Source organism: Phyllostomus hastatus, unplaced genomic scaffold (genome assembly GCF_019186645.2).
Source record: "Phyllostomus hastatus isolate PE091 unplaced genomic scaffold, TTU_PhHast_1.1 phas_scaffold_216, whole genome shotgun sequence".
Taxonomy (NCBI): domain Eukaryota; kingdom Metazoa; phylum Chordata; class Mammalia; order Chiroptera; family Phyllostomidae; genus Phyllostomus; species Phyllostomus hastatus.
In genome coordinates this window covers 9,496,450-9,513,694 of record NW_025334018.1, presented here as the reverse complement: position 1 = coordinate 9,513,694, position 17,245 = coordinate 9,496,450, and the positions used below count along the sequence as shown (strand labels likewise).

General features: G+C 43.0%; 1 protein-coding gene across 2 annotated transcripts in view; it reads right to left on the bottom strand.

Annotated features, from left to right (window-relative positions):
• TBX15 (T-box transcription factor 15) overlaps positions 1–17,245 on the bottom strand; it is a 98,699-nt gene that overhangs the window by 26,768 nt on the left and 54,686 nt on the right. For both annotated transcript variants that reach the window (XM_045817246.1, XM_045817247.1), the window contains exons 2-5: positions 14,910–15,123; positions 10,756–10,857; positions 8,892–9,063; positions 7,668–7,835 (exon numbers count right to left, since the gene is read on the bottom strand). In XM_045817246.1, coding sequence (XP_045673202.1) covers positions 7,668–7,835; positions 8,892–9,063; positions 10,756–10,857; positions 14,910–15,123 — 656 coding nt within the window. The remainder of the gene's footprint in view (positions 1–7,667; positions 7,836–8,891; positions 9,064–10,755; positions 10,858–14,909; positions 15,124–17,245) is intronic.

Sequence of the window (17,245 nt, the reverse complement as noted above, 5' to 3'; positions counted from 1 at the left end):
TTTTGACTTAAAATCAGTTCTTTCTCCATAATCCACAGCAATAAACCCCACACCACATTTTCTTTTCAAGTTGGGGTTATAATATTTTATTTTCTCTTTCAAGTTGGCTTATCCTGTCTGTCTCATTTATGATAGGGGTTTCTGATATATGATTGTGCTGCTGTGTTTCAGGGGCCTCCTAAGACCCTGTAAATATAACGACATTCTATATCATGGGTCTGGGAGAAATGGTTGAAACCCCATTTCCCACAATTCACTGGATCTTGGGCCAAGGGGCCTGCATGGAGATTTAATAGGCAAATGCCACCAAATGTTAGGAAAAACAACACCTCTATACTTGTTTCAAAGCTTTTAATGTGAGATTCAGAAAACTTTATCAAAAGTGTTGTTCTAGTACTCATTATGGATTTATTATCAAGTGTCTTTTGTGTGCAAAGTAATGTGATAGGTGGCACAGCTGGTGGAATGGTGGACAGTCAGTATGTGGTTGTGTATTGGCTTTCCTCCCAACCCAAGAAGCTTATAATCTAGAGGAGAAAAGCAGACATAGACACTAATAATCACAATGTAAAATAGGAAGTGATTAGGTTTGCCATAAAGGCAGAGTGCCATGGGAGCTTAGAGAAGGTAGGGATTAGTCCAGGTTGAAGGGCGCTAAGGTCTCACTTTGGAGGTAGCACACGAGCTACATTTGAGCAGTTAATTTTCAACCCTACCCCATAATTATGTTTATCAATTAGACCCTAATATGCCTGTCTGTCTCTATCTCCCACTGTAGACCTGGTCACCACCATCCATTGACTAAACTACTCTAAACAACCTTCACACTGATCTCCCTTCTTCCACTCCTGTCCCTGCCCAATCTCCTCTACACAGCAACCAAGGTGGTCTTTGTTACAAGTCACTGGACCGTGTCATTCTTTTCTGTGGCTACCGTTATGCTCAGAATGCAGTACCTGACCTGGCAGGACCAGCCTGCCCTGGCTCCTGCCTACCTCCCTGTCCCCACCCACATTCCTCTGTCTCTGGTTCATAGGCTCCAGCCCACCTGGGCTGCTCTCAGTGCTGGAATACGCCAACCTCACTCCCTGCTCAGGCCCCTCACACTCACTCTCTCCAGACAAAAACATTCTTTTCTATGCTCTTCATACAGCTGACTCCTCCTCTTCCTCCTAAGTCTCACTCTAAATGTTACCTCCTGAGAGAGGTCCTCCTTGAACACCCCTCCAAAATAGCATACCTCTACTCTCTTGAACTGCATCCTCTTTAATTCCATCTTGTCTCTTAACTCAGTTGGCAATTATACATTTATTTTATTGCTCACATATTTACTATTTGTCTCTCCCCTGGTCTACTGGTAGGAAAGCTGTCTATTTTATAGACCATTTTATGAGGCAGAATATAATATGATGTGCTATTTATGCTCCGTAAGTATTTGTTCAATGAATGAATAAGTAAAGGATGATGTAGGAAGCCAGGATCACCAATCCCAAAGCCATATCAAGCCTTAGAGACTATACACCAAACAATTCCCTGAATCCAATTTGCTTTCACCGTAGGCAATACAGACAAAAGTCCTAAATGTCCTTCCAGTGAGAACAAGGTCTATTAGTAACTCCCTGTGCAGCCAAAGCTTTTCTACAGGAAAACCATGCTGAAACTGGGTTCAATGATAATGAGGAGACATAGAAAATACAGAGTTTGTGAAAGTATTTTTCTTCACTAGTTTTATTTCCATAACCTTGCACTGATTTGTATCATCTGACTTATTGAAGACTGTGACCTGTGAGGGGGTGCTTGCTGGCCTGGCACCATTCATTTTAATCATTTTCACTGACTTTTTTGCCTACTAACATAGAGGCAGTTAATAAATGAGATATTTTACCCCAGAATGCACAATGTAGACATAAATTGCACAACCTACAAAGAAAATGAAATCTTGAGTATGATTTTACAGAACCAAGGATGCAAGGCTCTGCCCTAATAAACACTCTCTTAGTCTTACTTTTTACCATATTGTTTGAAGAGTTTAAATTCCACTGGAATTTAAGAAACCAAACCTTAGCCTGTGTGGAAAAAAAAAGTTTTTACACTGATTTGATTGGAAAGTTAGGGTGAAACTGGCTCACTAGTTTTAGATATAATGAGTGACTCAGAAATCCTATTAGATTTGCTTACACAAACCTGGCTGTGGTTGCTGACTTTCTAGCTGGTTCATGGAGCCAATTCTCATCAAGAAATAAGACTATGTTACCTGAGGAGAATGGGGCTGTATCTTTTTGAAATCTAGTTTCCTGTTTGGGGGGGAAAAAAACCCTCAAGGTTCAGCAGGTTTTCCCCTTAGAGAAGACAAAGATTCTGTAATGGAAATTTCCTGCTAATTCCAGGAGGACATGCTGGCGTCAGCCTCTTCCAAGAAAAAGCATAAAGTGTGGAGTCACCTTTATTCCAACTTCTACCACTTTATTCTCCACGATGAGATTCTGGGCACAGTGTGCCCTCCTCTCTGCCGCAGGCTGGCCAAGTTGGCACTCTGAGAGCAAATAACAGTAATAATAACTTCAGTATGCTAGCAGCCCCAGGAGTCCATGGGTCAGTCAGCAAGGGTGGGAAGAAGAAATGGGAAAGGGGGAAAGAAAAGCATAAGATGTTTCATGAAATAGAAAGTCTTTCTTCACACTTCACTATTTATACCCAAAAAAGCAGAACCACAGATACATAAAGAAACTACTAGTAGAAGCGTGTCAGCTACTCATTCATTCAATCATCTTCTAAGGATATATCCAGAGCTCTGCACTATGGGACAGACACAAATGTCTTAGAATGAAGGAGATGAAAGTGTCCTTCACCTTGACTGGTGGCTTCTGGGCTTCAAAATTTCATAGGCCAGCCCTGGGTGGTATGGCTCAGTGGACTGAGCACTGGTCTGTGAACCAAAAGGTCATCGGTTCAATTCCCAGTCAGGGCAAGTGCCTAGGTTGCAGGCCAGGTCCTCAGTTGGGGATATGCAAGAGGCAACTGATTGATGTTTCTCTCCCTCTCTTTCTCCCCTCCTTTCCCCTCTAAATAAGTTAATAAATCTTTAAAAATTTTTCATAGGCCAATTCTACTTTCCCCCTTCCAATTCAAATATCTTCTAATATTTGAAAGATCAACATTGATATTCCAATTTTTTATTCTACCAAGTGAAGAGAGTTAACACCTACTATCTCCTGTCATCATTAGTCCATAAGATACATGAAATTTTCACATCAAAAAAGTAAAAAGGGCAAAATTTAAAAATGTAGGGTCTACTAAAGTGAATGTTTGCACATATAAAATGTTTGCATCTATCTATACTGTCTTTATTTTTCCTCATCTTTTCAGTGGACCATAAAAATCTTCCTCATTGACTGGTGACCAAGAAGCTCTGACTCAGACCAAACCACCAACTCACAAATGAGAATACTGAGGCGGGGGGATTTGTGAAAGGCAATACTCCCGACCTGGTGTTTCCCACTATGTCGCACTGTTTTTTTTATTGAATGTGCAACCACTGTTTTCAAAAACCTTAAAACATTGAGAGGAAGACTGGACACACACAGGTCAGCAAGTGAGAGGGTCATAGGAAAGGTACCCTCACTAATGGTTCCACGAGGAAAGCTCATTTGCAGCTGAAAATGTAAGGAAGGTGGTACGGGATTGTTTGTGCACCAAACTGAAAGAACAGAAGGAATCTAAACAGATAAAGAGGAAGGGGACCGGCATTCCTGCAGAGAAGACAGCACACACAAAAGTAAGGCAGCTACGAAGTACAAGCAGTAAGATTCGAACAAGACTGCTGAACTCTTGGGGATGCCTAATGAGAATTACTGAAAAATAAGCCTAGACATGTAGTTGGTAATCAGCCACAGAGGACCTTAACTGATAGGCTCAGGATCCTGGTCTTGGCTCCCAAGACACCGAGGATTCACTGACAATTCTTGACAAGAAATGATGCAGTCAGAGCTGCACTTTTGGAAGACCCAATAGGCAATGAATACATGTGATGGCTGGTGAGACAATAAGCTTGCAGCCCAGGTGACTCTGCCGGAAGCTATTGCAACAGCCCAAAGTGGGCCCGGGCCGGAGGGGTAGGCCACAGGATGGGGAGGTAAGGTCCAGAACAACAGCAGAAGCAATGAGATTAGAAAGGAGAAAACATTCCATCAGTAGAAGAAGCAGAGTTTAATGGTAGATTGGATGTGGGAGAGCCCGGTGTCCAGCCTGGGTAACAACATGGAAGTCAAAAGGAAACACAGGCTTCAACAATGGAGAGGACTGGGAGGAGTCACAAATGAATAGTATAGTTTGGAGTATTTTGTTTACCAGCAACCAAACACCATGTCCCCACCTCTCAAGTGTGGACTCACTAGAACTGCATTGGTCTAGGGTACTGTAGAGGTTTAAACAAGTGTACAGACATGAACGCTCGTGTAATTTTCAAGTAATTTTCAACACTTGAAAATTATGTGTCAACTACCTCTGTTCGATAACAACATACTGCTCCCAACCATCATTAAAAAGCATGCAGGAAAAAAGGAAGGAGAAATGATCAATTCAGAGCTAATGGAGACCTTAGAAAGTATAGGCCAACTGCTCATTTTCTTGAAGAATAAATCTGAGCCCAGAAAGAAAACATGACTTGCTCAGAGGGACACAAGTAGCCAGTGGAAAATTTAGGACTAAAGCCCAGTCTGCAAATGTCGGGTGCACTGCTGTGTGCGGACAAGACTCTGCCCTCCCTTAGGAAACGGTAACCTTGCCCGCCTGCCTCTGTTGTCCTTTCTTCACTGTGTTCCTCCAAGCAAGCTCCTGAGAACAATGATCCGACCACTGGCGTTTTTCCTCTTTACTCTCATAGAACTCCTACCCACCCCCCTAAAAAGCCATATAAGAAGTAAACAATTTTGCCATAAAATATTAATTGTCCTCATGCTAGAAGGTTGAGGGCAATGAAACCACAGTAATCGGTGAATATAGCTCACAAAAGAGAACAGTTTATGCTATCTGGCCTCTTCGAGACCAGCCTGAAAATGATTGTTTAGCTCACAGCTCTGACTTACAGGATGCAGGCCTCGAGGTTCCTGGGGGAAAGAGCTGAGGTTAGTTTGCTTTATTACAAGTCACTGCATTACATTAAATCATATCTGCACAGCCAAAGGGAATGTTAAACAATCATGCAGGTTGATTTATCCAGGGACGGGAGGCTTGTTAAGCAAGCTGTTATCTTGACTTCAAAATGGGCAGAACTGAGTATGACTCATCTATTTTGAATGTCTCCATATCATGAATTCACCAACCTGACATGAGAACGGAGAGATCAAAGTAGTTACCTATTGATTATAATTTCTTCAAGAGCCAAGGCGGCTCCTCCAATTCCCGACAATCCCCTTTCTCCTTAATGAGCAATTTCTTTAAAACGGCCTCTACTCCCCGCTCTCCTTCAGGTCTGTGTGGACCTGGTCATTTAGCAACGTCAGCTGACTGCCACTAATTAGATGCCAGGCTGGTGTCAGTGACTTTATGCATGTCCCCTTGTCTAGTACTTGTGGGGCTGGGACATTTCAGACCAGGAAACAGGTTGAAAGGGGGTAAGAAAGTTGTTCAAGGTCATATAATTCATCACTAGAAAAGTCAGAAATCGAACCAGGTGTGTCTGTTGCCAAATCCCATGATCTTAATCACGGTTGCCTGCCCCCAGAAAGCTGCCATGGCCCCACCCCAGTCTGGGTATAGACAAAATATTTATACAACAAGAATGTACTCAGATGCAAGAAAATGCCTATGGGAGAAGGCTGAGGAAGAGAAAGGGGTTTCAGGTACCCACGTGTGGTTTTCTTTCATTGCCACCGTGAGCTGTAGCTTTCTAGGTTCAGCCTGAGTTGCCCTAGAGACCCTCCTGGCCTCTAGAACTGATCTCAATGAGCTCACTCATCACTGTTCTAGTTTGTCCTGCAAACTAAATTCTAAAGTTGTAGAATTTATTGCCACATCTCTGCCTTTGGCAATAGTCTTGGGATAAAATCCAGTCTGTTATTCAGAGAACTGAGACTTGGACTTTCCCTCTTCCAACCACAGTTAATCCCAAGGTTCTAGTCACTCCAAAGACCGAGTCTATGTTGCCGCTATATCTTCTATCAGAGCCTGAAACACCCTGATGTTTGAGTTTTCTGTAAGGATCCTCCACAGCCTCTGCAATTGTACCATCTAAGGTGTTCGAGAGTATTCAATGGTTTTTAAATAGTGCCCAAAGCAAACTAAAGCTCTTCTTATACTTTAGATCAAACATGGCATTCACAAGGGAAATCTGAAAGTTGGAATGTGTTAGAGCTGCTGGGAAAACTTAACATTTACCAGGCTAAGGGGTGGTTGTATTTCAAATTCCTCTGAAGGTAAGAGCATGTAAGGACCCTTATTCAGACATATCATGAAAAGACAGAAACACTCTTCCTGTATGAACCCACTATATAACTCGCCTTCATATCGTAAGCACTTGATAAATACTCAGTAAATAAGTGCTTTCCTCTACTTCTTTCTTTGTCAGAGCACTACACAGAGTATTAAATACAAAAGGGAATGAGTATCACAGTGTGATTTCATTTGGCTCCAAGCAGGTGCAAAATAAAAGTATGCAGACTTTCAAGCAAAATAAGCAAAAACATTTGTTTCAAGGAAAAGGATTCATTGCAAGATCCTATTAATTAGACAATTTGCCAAAAGATGAAATGCAGTCTAATTTACAAAAATGACATTCATATGCATGTTTCAGGGAATTGCACTAAGTTAGATCACTTGTATATCCAAAAAAAATCATTGTTCAGAATGCCCAATAATTCCAGACTTGGTCTCTCTCCCCCTCCCCCACCCACATATCCCCTACCTTAGTCTGGCTAATTCAGAAATATGTCTCAACATTAGAAAAAGCATCAGCTCTTCCAGGAAAACTTCCCTCATTCTCCCCCAAAACAAGCAATACCCTGTCTACATCTATTGTTAAATTATTCTACTGTATTATCATTATGTACATACATGTCTTTCATTCAACTAAAACTCTGTTTAGGGAGAAGTCTTAACCTGCTCAACTTCTCTACTAAGCGTGGAGTATTATCAGTTCTCACTCAATATTTGTGGAATGAACGGACATGTTACTGACATTAAAACATACAGATATTAGGGTATAACTGGTGATCACACATAAGTAAATTTAGATTGAAAGTGCAGGTGAAGCTGTGAGTCTTAAATAGAATTTTAGAGGCCTGGTGAGTTTAATGCAGCCAGGGGCAGACATCCACGAAAAAGGGAAGGAAGGAACCAAACCCCAGTACTAGCCCGTGATGAAGAACACGTGCCAGGACGTGGCAGAGATTGCGAACACGGGTACGAGTACAGAGAGATATGAAGATGACTTAGGAGGTTTGCTCCTCTTGGGCAAAGATCTTGTCTCTGATCTAAATCTAGACCATGCCAGCTGCCACTAGGCATTCCTGCCTTGTCATCACCAGTGCCTTGGGAGCGCTGCAAGCCCGCTGTCTCTCATTCCCTGCTCCTCGGTGCCATGGACAAGGACTAAGCATTTCTTACCAAAAGTCTGAATAAGCTCATTTAAGAGCAGATACAGCAGGAGACTCTCAAAGGCAGACTCTTACCTGCTGGTTCTGATAGGCTGTGACTGTGGTGAACACAGTCTCGGGAAAGTTGAACGTTTTCACTCCATCCCCAACGGGGACAGGTTTGGTGGGTGAAAGGTCGCTGCTGAAATCCTTGCGAATCACATGAACTCGGGGCTGGTATTTGTGCATGGAGTGCAGAATGATCTGAAATGAGAAGGGGAAACATGAAGCCAGCATTGGCTCTGAGGTCCCTTCATCTTTTCAAGCTCTCATGCAAATAAAATCACGGAAAAGAAGCATTATACAAAGAGCACAGATGGGGGGTAAAATGGACAGAAAACCAGAAACCGGTGTACTTGCCCACGGCAGGAAGGACTCAGTGAGCAGGGGGCGTTGCATGGAGCCGTACAGCACAGCATCCCGATCATGGGATGTGGAGGCAATGTTTGCTTTACCTGAGTAAATACCGAATGACCGTTCTGCTACCCGTACACATCACTCCACTGAAAGGTCTCAGACCCTCCACCACATGACAGTGACTCCCTCCTGCTCCGAGTTTGCAGCACGGGCTCATGCTATCTTTAAATTCCATGGGCCATTATTTGCACTTTGTTAGTGAATGAATAGACAGTCCCTTAGGTCAGGCGAGACTGAGCACTGTGTGTTCTTCCTCCCTCAGAAAAATGTCCTTTTCTTCCAGAGAGGAGCCGCGGTTTTAGCTGCCCCGATCTTCCCATAGGTCCCAGTGTGGACCCTGTCATTCAGTGAAAAGTCAGTGGCTGTTTTACTGCAAAACGTAAATTAGTAGCATCAGGTGCTCCAATTATGCCTGGAAAGCCTTAGGGCCTATTCCTCCCTTATAAATGCAGCCAGAATTGATCAATTCTCTTGACAGTCAGCCAGAACTGTCACGTCAGTTGTTTCCCTGTGAATTGTTCTACTGCAGGTTGTGCTTTCCTCCACCACTCTCTGATTCGCCCCGTGTTTCTGTCCCCGAATGCCCCCCTGACTACACCGTCAGTGCCGGGAGCACAAGGCTCCTATCTGACAAACACCACCTGATGCGTAGCAGACGTTTGCCAAATGTTAGATGTGTGATGAATGAAATTTCATAGGAAGCAAAGAAACACTGATGCTTACTTTTTAAAGGTGACTCAATAAAAGCTTTTATTGTATCTGTTTGCCAAAGCCTGGGGCCAGTCAACTCTAAAGCAAAAAGGGGACGAGGGAGGAAGAGGGAATTGGGATTCTTTGACTCACATGTCCTTGATCATCCAGTTCATTGTTGGTCAGCTTGAGTTTGTCAAAACTGACCACCTGTCTCATCCAAGTGTCTCCAGAAGCTAGAGAATCGGGGTGTATATAAACTCTCGGAGGCACGGGGGAATCGGCGTTGCCGGCCACCATCCACTTGGAGCTGTGATACACGTATCTGAGAGAGGGAAAGAGGAGAACTCAGACACATATGCAGAGAGGGAACAGGAGCCCAGGAAACAAGCAGGGACAGGAGAGAGAGGACAATGAGATGACAGGAATGGAGAAGCAATGGAGATGAAACAGAACACAAAGGAGAAAGAGAGAAGGGCAGGTCACAAGGAAAATGAGACAGAGATGGAAATGGAGGATGAGGTGGGGCGGAGAGAGCAGAGGCGTGTTGTGGTTAATGATCAAAGCTGCAGCTCTCACAAGGAAAACATTCTCACAGCCTTGTTCTTTCTTCTCCCTCTCCTTGCCTTGCACCCCTGTGTGCACACAGGCAGCCTGAACCCACGTGGCCAGCTATGGAAATGGTATTTTACTGCAACCTTTCACCTTTCAAATGCAAACCATATAATCTGTTGGCCACTTGTTCAGGATTTGGTTCCTTATTAAAAACATCTTCCATATTGTCCTATAAAACACAGCCATGTGCAGAGACCCTCCAAGCAGCTCACTTGTTAACCATTTCCTGGCTGAAGATCTCAATGTTGAGGCATTTCTGTGAACGTGGAGGGCCTTTGCCTTAGCAACCACCCCCAGAAACACCGCCAAGTCTTCCCAGTGAGTGTTCCCTTTGATGAACCTCATTTTGAACATTGTCATCCACCATATAATCCCCCCGCCAAAAAAAAAAAACACTGGCAATGTGATGTTGTTGGTAGCAAAGGAGGTCAGTTTTCCAGACTTTGCCAATTCCCCTGTAGTTCTGAAGAGTGCTCTCCATGGATCTGACCCACCCTGTTTTTCAGCAAAGGGGCACACGGGCCCTGCACCCTGGCAGATGGAGGCACTCGGCCCAAATCCCAACGCCCAAGTTCCTCTAAACCAGATTAGAAACCTCTCTGCTCCTAAGTCTTGCAGTCAAGGCCACTCCTCTCTTGGCCAGCTCTCTCGCCCCAGCACGTTAGCCCTGGTCTTCGCCATCCACCTTTCTCCTCCAAATTCATGGGTTTAAGGCCAAATTCTCAGACACTTCAAAAATAAGCCATGACTCATTGTTCAGACTGAGATCTCAAGGCATCAATTAAGCCACAACTTGTTTCAAACAAGGACTACATATAAGCCATCCGAGAGACATAGAGGCTATGTTGGCTTTTCATGACTTTGAAGGAAAATTCTTTAACAAACTCATTCACAACCCGTATTAATGAATAATAAATCACCCTAGTTAGATGTTCTTCTTGACCAATTCTCCTATTCTCCTCCATCCTCCACAGGATAATCCACCAGATACATGATTGAATGTACTGCACCGGTTCACTTCTCCTGCCCCTCTTCAAAATAAATCCTCTTAACTCACTTAGAATTCATAAACCAAGTCATTCAATATGTTAATCACTTTGATGTTAACTGAATTCATTTTAGCCTTACAATCCATTTGATTTTTGCTACCCTGGCAGACACTACACAATCCCACTCTCCCCAGTGGGATTCCAGACTCACCATTACTGAGTCCTGATTTCCTGCCTCTTGTGAATTTTCCTGCCCAGTGCTCTGCCACAGGCCATTGGGATGTCCTCCATTCTTATTCCCTGTACAGTGCATTATACAGTGCACTGGTAAAATGCTCCATCAAATGAGTTTAGGGGATAGTTATGGAATGTTCACGATACCCACAGTTCCACATCCCAGAGCCCTTCATTACCTGTATCTTTTATTGTCCACAGGCACAATGTCCATTGCTATGTAGTACTGCTGGTGTGGATCCAGACCGGTGATTTTCACTCTCATGGCAGGAAACATCCTCCTGTGCAGGGGAACACAGTAGGAAACTGAGCAATCGGAGGGCAGCAGTAGCAGAAGTGAAAGCTCACAAAGTCTCTTCTCATTAGGCACTTTAAGCACAACAAAGTCCAATGGCCTCTGTTCACAGTGTAGGCTGTAGGCAGTTCACAGTGTAGGCATATTTTTTTTCACTTTGGAAATTATCACTATAAAATATGCTGAGGGCTTAACTTACATTGACCTATTTGATGATTCATACACTCAAAGGGCTCATAACATATCCTGCTTTGTAACTGTGATTGGGTAGGCAAGTAGGTAGATAGATAATGTTGTATATCCACCCATACATTTCCTATTAGACTATAACATTCCTGAATATACTTATACTCTTATACTTAACACACTTGCATAACTTATAATCATCTTACTCTCTGAATAGCTAATCAGAGTTGATTGGTTGATTGTTGCTGATCATGAAATATTTCTGGCTGATTCTACTTGAAAATGACCACTCTAAAAATAACATCTCAAGACAAAGAAGAAGGAAGGCGCTACTAGTTTCCAAACAAAAGGCCATCGAAGGCTTTTTTTTAATGCATAAAACTGTAGAAAAATTTCTGCAAGTTCTCAGGCTGTCAACATGTGTGTCAGAGGAAGGACCCAGTGGAATAGGGAGCAAATACCAAAGGAATTCTCGTGGCCTCTGGGCAATACCTTGTTTCTACCACAATGGCTTGTTAAACTTGCCAAAGCAAGCAAGGTCAGGATATGGCACTTTACAACTACTCTCATAATTGAAGAGGGAGCAACCCCAAAGAGGTATTGTGTTTCAAGGAGGCTAGAATAAATTTCACTGTTCTTCTTTAACCGTAAGAAAGAAGAAAAATATCAAGCTCCTTTCTGAATGTCATTCATTTAGGAGCCAGACATAAAAAGTGCTTGGTTCAAAAATTTGGATTGCCCTGAATGTTCTGTAGGGTACTTGTACACAAAATGCTATGTTAAGCTTAACCATCTGGGGCCATTTAGTCGAGCTGGGCAGAGCATGGTGCTAATGAGGTCAAGGTCACAGGCTTGATCCACATACGGCCTAATTGGCTTTGCTCCATTTCATGGCCGTAGACCATACCCTAGCCCCAGACAGCCATCTTGCAAATGTGCACTGGTTGTTTATATGAGGGGCTTTCTGTGCTAGTCACACATTCCACCAAAAGCAACTTAAAAAGCAAATGCCCTCTATAGTAGGTTAGTGCCATCATAATCATATTTAGGGACCGCACAAGAGGGACTATAGACCTTTAATAAGGATGGTGGCTAATTCTTAAACATTTACAAAGAATAATATATAACGATTCCTTCTTTCCCACTTTATAACTTTTCAGAGGCTTCCATTGGTATGCTATTTTAGATTTTTCCTTTTACCCTCACAAGTTTAATTAGAAAGCCTTATATTTTAGTCTTATGATGAGCTAATGAAATTTGATGGTGGACTACTCATAACTGCTAAATCTAACATTTAGGCATAGGTTACATACCTTGACCCACTAATTCTTTACAGAAATTTGAGAACCTTCATCTATAGATCTAAATATAGATTAGTGATTCCTTTCTTAATAGAAATGACTTACAATTGCCCAGTATGTATAATGGTTGGAGAGCATTTTGCTAGGGATGGAGAGAAAGTCCTCTCACTTGCTATCTGAGATAAGAAAATGTGGTTCCTTTCATCTGTGGAGGTTTGTTACATTGAAAGACATCAATTTCTTTGCTTGTTGACTTCAAGAAAAGGGATTAGATGTTTTTAAGTAGGTAATCTGTTTTGTCTGGAACATTTATGTAACCTAGAGTAGAAAAGGTACCTGTCTCTGCCCAGTACCCAAGTTCTAAAATGAATGAGCTATGTGACTTTGGATAAGTCATTTAACCCAATCACCTACAACACAAATGCAAGGAACTAGATAATCTCTGAGGTGCCTTCTTGCTTCAAGATTCTAGGATTATATTTGAGTTCTTTTCTTAAAAATGTATCAGAAATTGTTTTTTTTTCTTTTTGTCAGTATTTTAGCCCAGAATATCAAGTGAAGTTACAACACCCTGGGGAAAAATTAATCTTCCATATTTACAACATGAGACATGTTTGGTTTTATTTTTCTAACTAAATTTAGGCCAATTCTTTTGTCTTCCAAACCCATTAATCTGTACAAGCACCTCTGTCCATGGTGCTGATTACACAGATTATGTTGGTATATTCAAATTAAGGGCTTTGTAGACAGCAGTGGTTCTGAATCAACAGGATTGCAGTTTGAGGTGCGACACGTAGATGGTGACTCAGCCCTCCTGAGCCACAAAAGAATAGAGAGTCACACATAACTGACGTTAACTAAGAACATGGAAACTGGAATTCAAATTGAAAAAGACACTACATAGGAAGGAAAAGGAGGTGAAAAGGAAGAAATCAACTAGGGGAATGGGGCGGGGGTGAACAAAGTTCACAGAAGGGAAAACCTTCTTTGCATGTTTCTGAGTTGTTCCAGAGTGACTTGAGCAGAGTTACGTGTAGCAACAACAACACCTGAGGCAATCCAATATGGAAACAAAGAATGGGATTTCTAAACCTAAATAAAGGAATATGACTCAAGAACAAACTGGATGTCTGTACTAGGAATATCTGGATATAGAGAGTAGTATAGAGAGATGAGAGTAGACTGAAACCCAGGCAGCAAAAAGGAGATGGTATTGAAAATAATGCTCCTTCAAAGTTGCTCCTCCTAAGAAGCCTTTTAATAGCTTTATTCACTGCAAACACTTAGAGAAGGAAGAGGGTGCTAGAAGAGAAAGAAAATGAGTAAGATTTCAGGTTCATTTTAACCTTATGTTTTTACAGTGTCTTATTATATTGAGAGGTTTCTCTATATGCATCCATGTGCACTGGACCTAATCAAAATATTCTTTTACTTTAAATGTCCATGTTCACAAAGACAGCTTATGGGCACTGAGGTAGGTCCTTCTAGTCTCCATGACACGAGGCTGTGTAGGTTGGCTTGGAAAACGGGAAAGCCACCTTACTGTTTTAATTTCAATGAACTACCCCTATCGACTCAAGAAGCACAGCCCCCATTTACCTTTATTTAGATCGCTTTTATTTTAATCCAAGGGGCAAAAACTACAACCGTTTCCTAACAGTGGAGAGTTGTAAGTGGTTGAAACCATGGTTGTAGAGCCACAGAGAGTTGTGTAGAATTCTGGAGCTGCCCTTTATTGCCCATGTGGCCTCAGGCAAGTTAATTAGCTTCTTCTGGCCTTCGCCTCCTCATCCACCTACGGAATGATCCTCTCCTACCTCACAGGATTCCTGTGAGTTTTACATAATGCAGTGTATGTTGTGAGTATCCAGCACAAACAGATACCTAACAAAACAGTGTCTTTCAAGGAAATTAAAAGATTCCAATGAAAGAGGAGCTTCATGAAAAGTTTATTTCAAGGGAAACTGTGTTTTAAAAACTTTTATTATGCTATATAAATAGTTTTGCAAGAGTTTCCACCAGGTTGCCATTAAAGTTTTGTAATAATCTCAAGCCCATGATAAAAAACAATGGATCAATGAGCGGGGCTCAGAAGATAAACCAAGGCCAATTCTAATCAAAAACAAAATTCTTACAAAAGCGTCTGGCTGCTTTAAACACCTTAGAAGGTGCAAGCGGCTGCATGGGAGCAAACTTTTTCTATGTTGAAAACGGTGAAAACGTTGGATGGCCAAGCAACACTTGCTCTGGAAATTGGTTTGGCTGTTCCACACCACAGACCTCCAGCATTAACTGAAGTATGTTTGTAGACAAAAAATGTCTGCGAGAGTGGAAGTGATTTAGGTTCCAGTGGCCCTTGGAGGAAAAATTGCAAAATCACAAAAAGCACAAGATCCCTCTGCCGGGCTGTCCGGGTGTAAAAAATGCAAGTGCATGTGCCTTTGGCTTCACTGATGCTACCTACCACAAATGAGCAAAAAGAAGCAGTATAACAGCTCCAGCTTTGGCCTCTGTTCTTTGATGGTGGCCATTCAAAGGTACGTGTCCTTACCTGCCTGCTTTGGTGATGATCATCTCAGTGCCAATGTCATGGAACCTCTTCCAGAGGTCAGCACACTGCAGCTCCACCTGAATCTCCTCCATGGAGGACATGGCGGCAGGCACAGGGCCCGCGGCCCCAGGGCCCAGGTCGGCGTGAGTGTCAAAGGGGCAGGAGGTCCGCTCGGTGAGCACCTCAGAGTCTGAACCAGTGCTCTGCTCGGAATCTGCAAAACAAACCATCAGGCCTCAGGTGAGAAGCTGCCGGGCACCCCCACAACACCCGGGCCCGAGAGGACGGGAGGCGGAGAGAGGGGCATTAAGGAGTGGGCGAGAGGAGAACAAAAGGAGACTTGGAGCTGGGAAGCTCCAGAGCGCAGCGCTCAGGGTATTTTATTATTTTTTTTATGGTTTGTTTTTGTGATTTATGACCTTCTTTCAGGTTTCGTGTTTCCAACATGACATCTGGCATTTTAGTAAGTTTTAGCAACAGCTGAAGAAAATTGGTCCGCAACAGGCAATATAAAGAGTGCTAATATCACTGTGTTGCAGGGCTCCAAGCCAAACTGAGGCAACAAAATAAATAAAGGCCATATTTTAACAACAACAACAACAACAACAACAGACTTTAGCTCCAAATCTACATTAGACTATTTCACTTGGGGTGGGGGTGGGGGCTGGGGCAGATTCAATGCTAACAACAACGTGTTCTTGAACTCCATCCTACTCAGCATCTCTGCCCATCAGTCAGTTACTTTTAAGCACAGCAATTTTCCCTCCACGTACATATATCCTGGTCATCAAAAGTAATGAAACGTTGTTTGGGATCTTTAGAAGCATTTTGTTATATATCTGAGTAAATGGCTTTTCCTAAGAGTTCAATCAGGCCATTTTGGATGGAAAAAAAAAAAGTCCATTGTGAGGCAAGGATATAAGCATATGGAAAAAGTTACCCAAGAAGGCGGTTGAAACAAAGGGAATAAATGAGTTCAGGAGACACCTTGATTGGTTTCTGAAGTATGGGCAGAGGGGAGGGGTGATCCAAACAGGAAGGTAGGATTGAGAGCAACCAAATAAAAAGCTGGCATGCTGGGCCAGATGGTCCTTTCCGCCTGTGTCTTCCGTACTGCTGGAGGGGGAGGGGTGGAGTGGGTAGACTGATGAAGGCCAGCATCAGATCTACCAGAGAACTTTCTGTAATTTTAAAACTTTACTTTCAGGGGCCTAGTGCCAAGAATTGTATCTCTTAAGATTTTCTAAACTTGGATTAGCTAGGACAATTTTCTTAGGTCACATGATACTTCGAGACAAGCCTAAGATCCTGTTTCTCTCAGTCACCCTTAACATCTGATTGCTTCCCCCGGAAACAAGCACATTCATAAATAAAGGTTGGAAACAGCAGTGTCCTATGCTGACACCTGACTTTTCCATGCTGTCAAAGGTCATGACCTCTTGGGCATCAGTCCTGGACACCAGCAGGGTGGGGGAAGGGTGGCACAGAACGCCAGGCCACCTGGCTGCCGTGCTCACTTACCTGTAGCAGGTTTCCAGGGCTGGGGACAACCTGTCCCACAATACCTTTATTTCTTTTCCCTTCTGGCCCCGTGAAACCTAGGCCGCATTTCTGGCAAGAATCTCCTGCAGCTTCGCCAAAGCCCACAGAGAACAGAATGCCATTCTCTGCATCCTCCCCAATCCCTCGCCCTTCACTTCTGCAGACATTCGGAGGCCTACAAGAAGGAACCAAGCTCCCAAATAATAAGGAAGTCTCCGGCCACGATCTTTAGTGCATCCACAATCACTAGTCCAGCCACCATCTCCACCAAAAAAAAAAAAAGTTTTATAACTTAGTTTTACGTGTCCAAGCATATAATCTTATACCCTGGACTTAACAGGAGCTACTAATTTTGGTCTCCTTCAGGCGAAAGTGGAGCTACTTGTCCCTGAGAGCTGCTGCGGAGGGCCCGAGGCCTTCCTAGCCAGGTCGCATAAGCTTTTCAATGGCAGAACCATGACATCATCACGCGCCCGGCCAAGCACAGTGATCCCTACCCTCGGCGACGTGGACTCCCAGATCCCATTTTGTTTCTGTGATATGCCAACAGCTCTTCACTTATCACAAACATTGTGAATATTAAAAAATTGCTCAGCAAGAATTTTTTAAATAGGCTTGTCCTACTTTTTTCTTCTTTTTTTGGCTATGAAATCTCCTTGCCATGGAGTGCTATAATTATGAAAAAGTTGGAAACAGACATGGTCAGTGGGGCCCAGTAGAAATGTTGGACCTTTGATTTCCCCACTGTGTGTTTGGGAAAGGGGAGGGGAGGGAAAGATACCACTGCACTAATG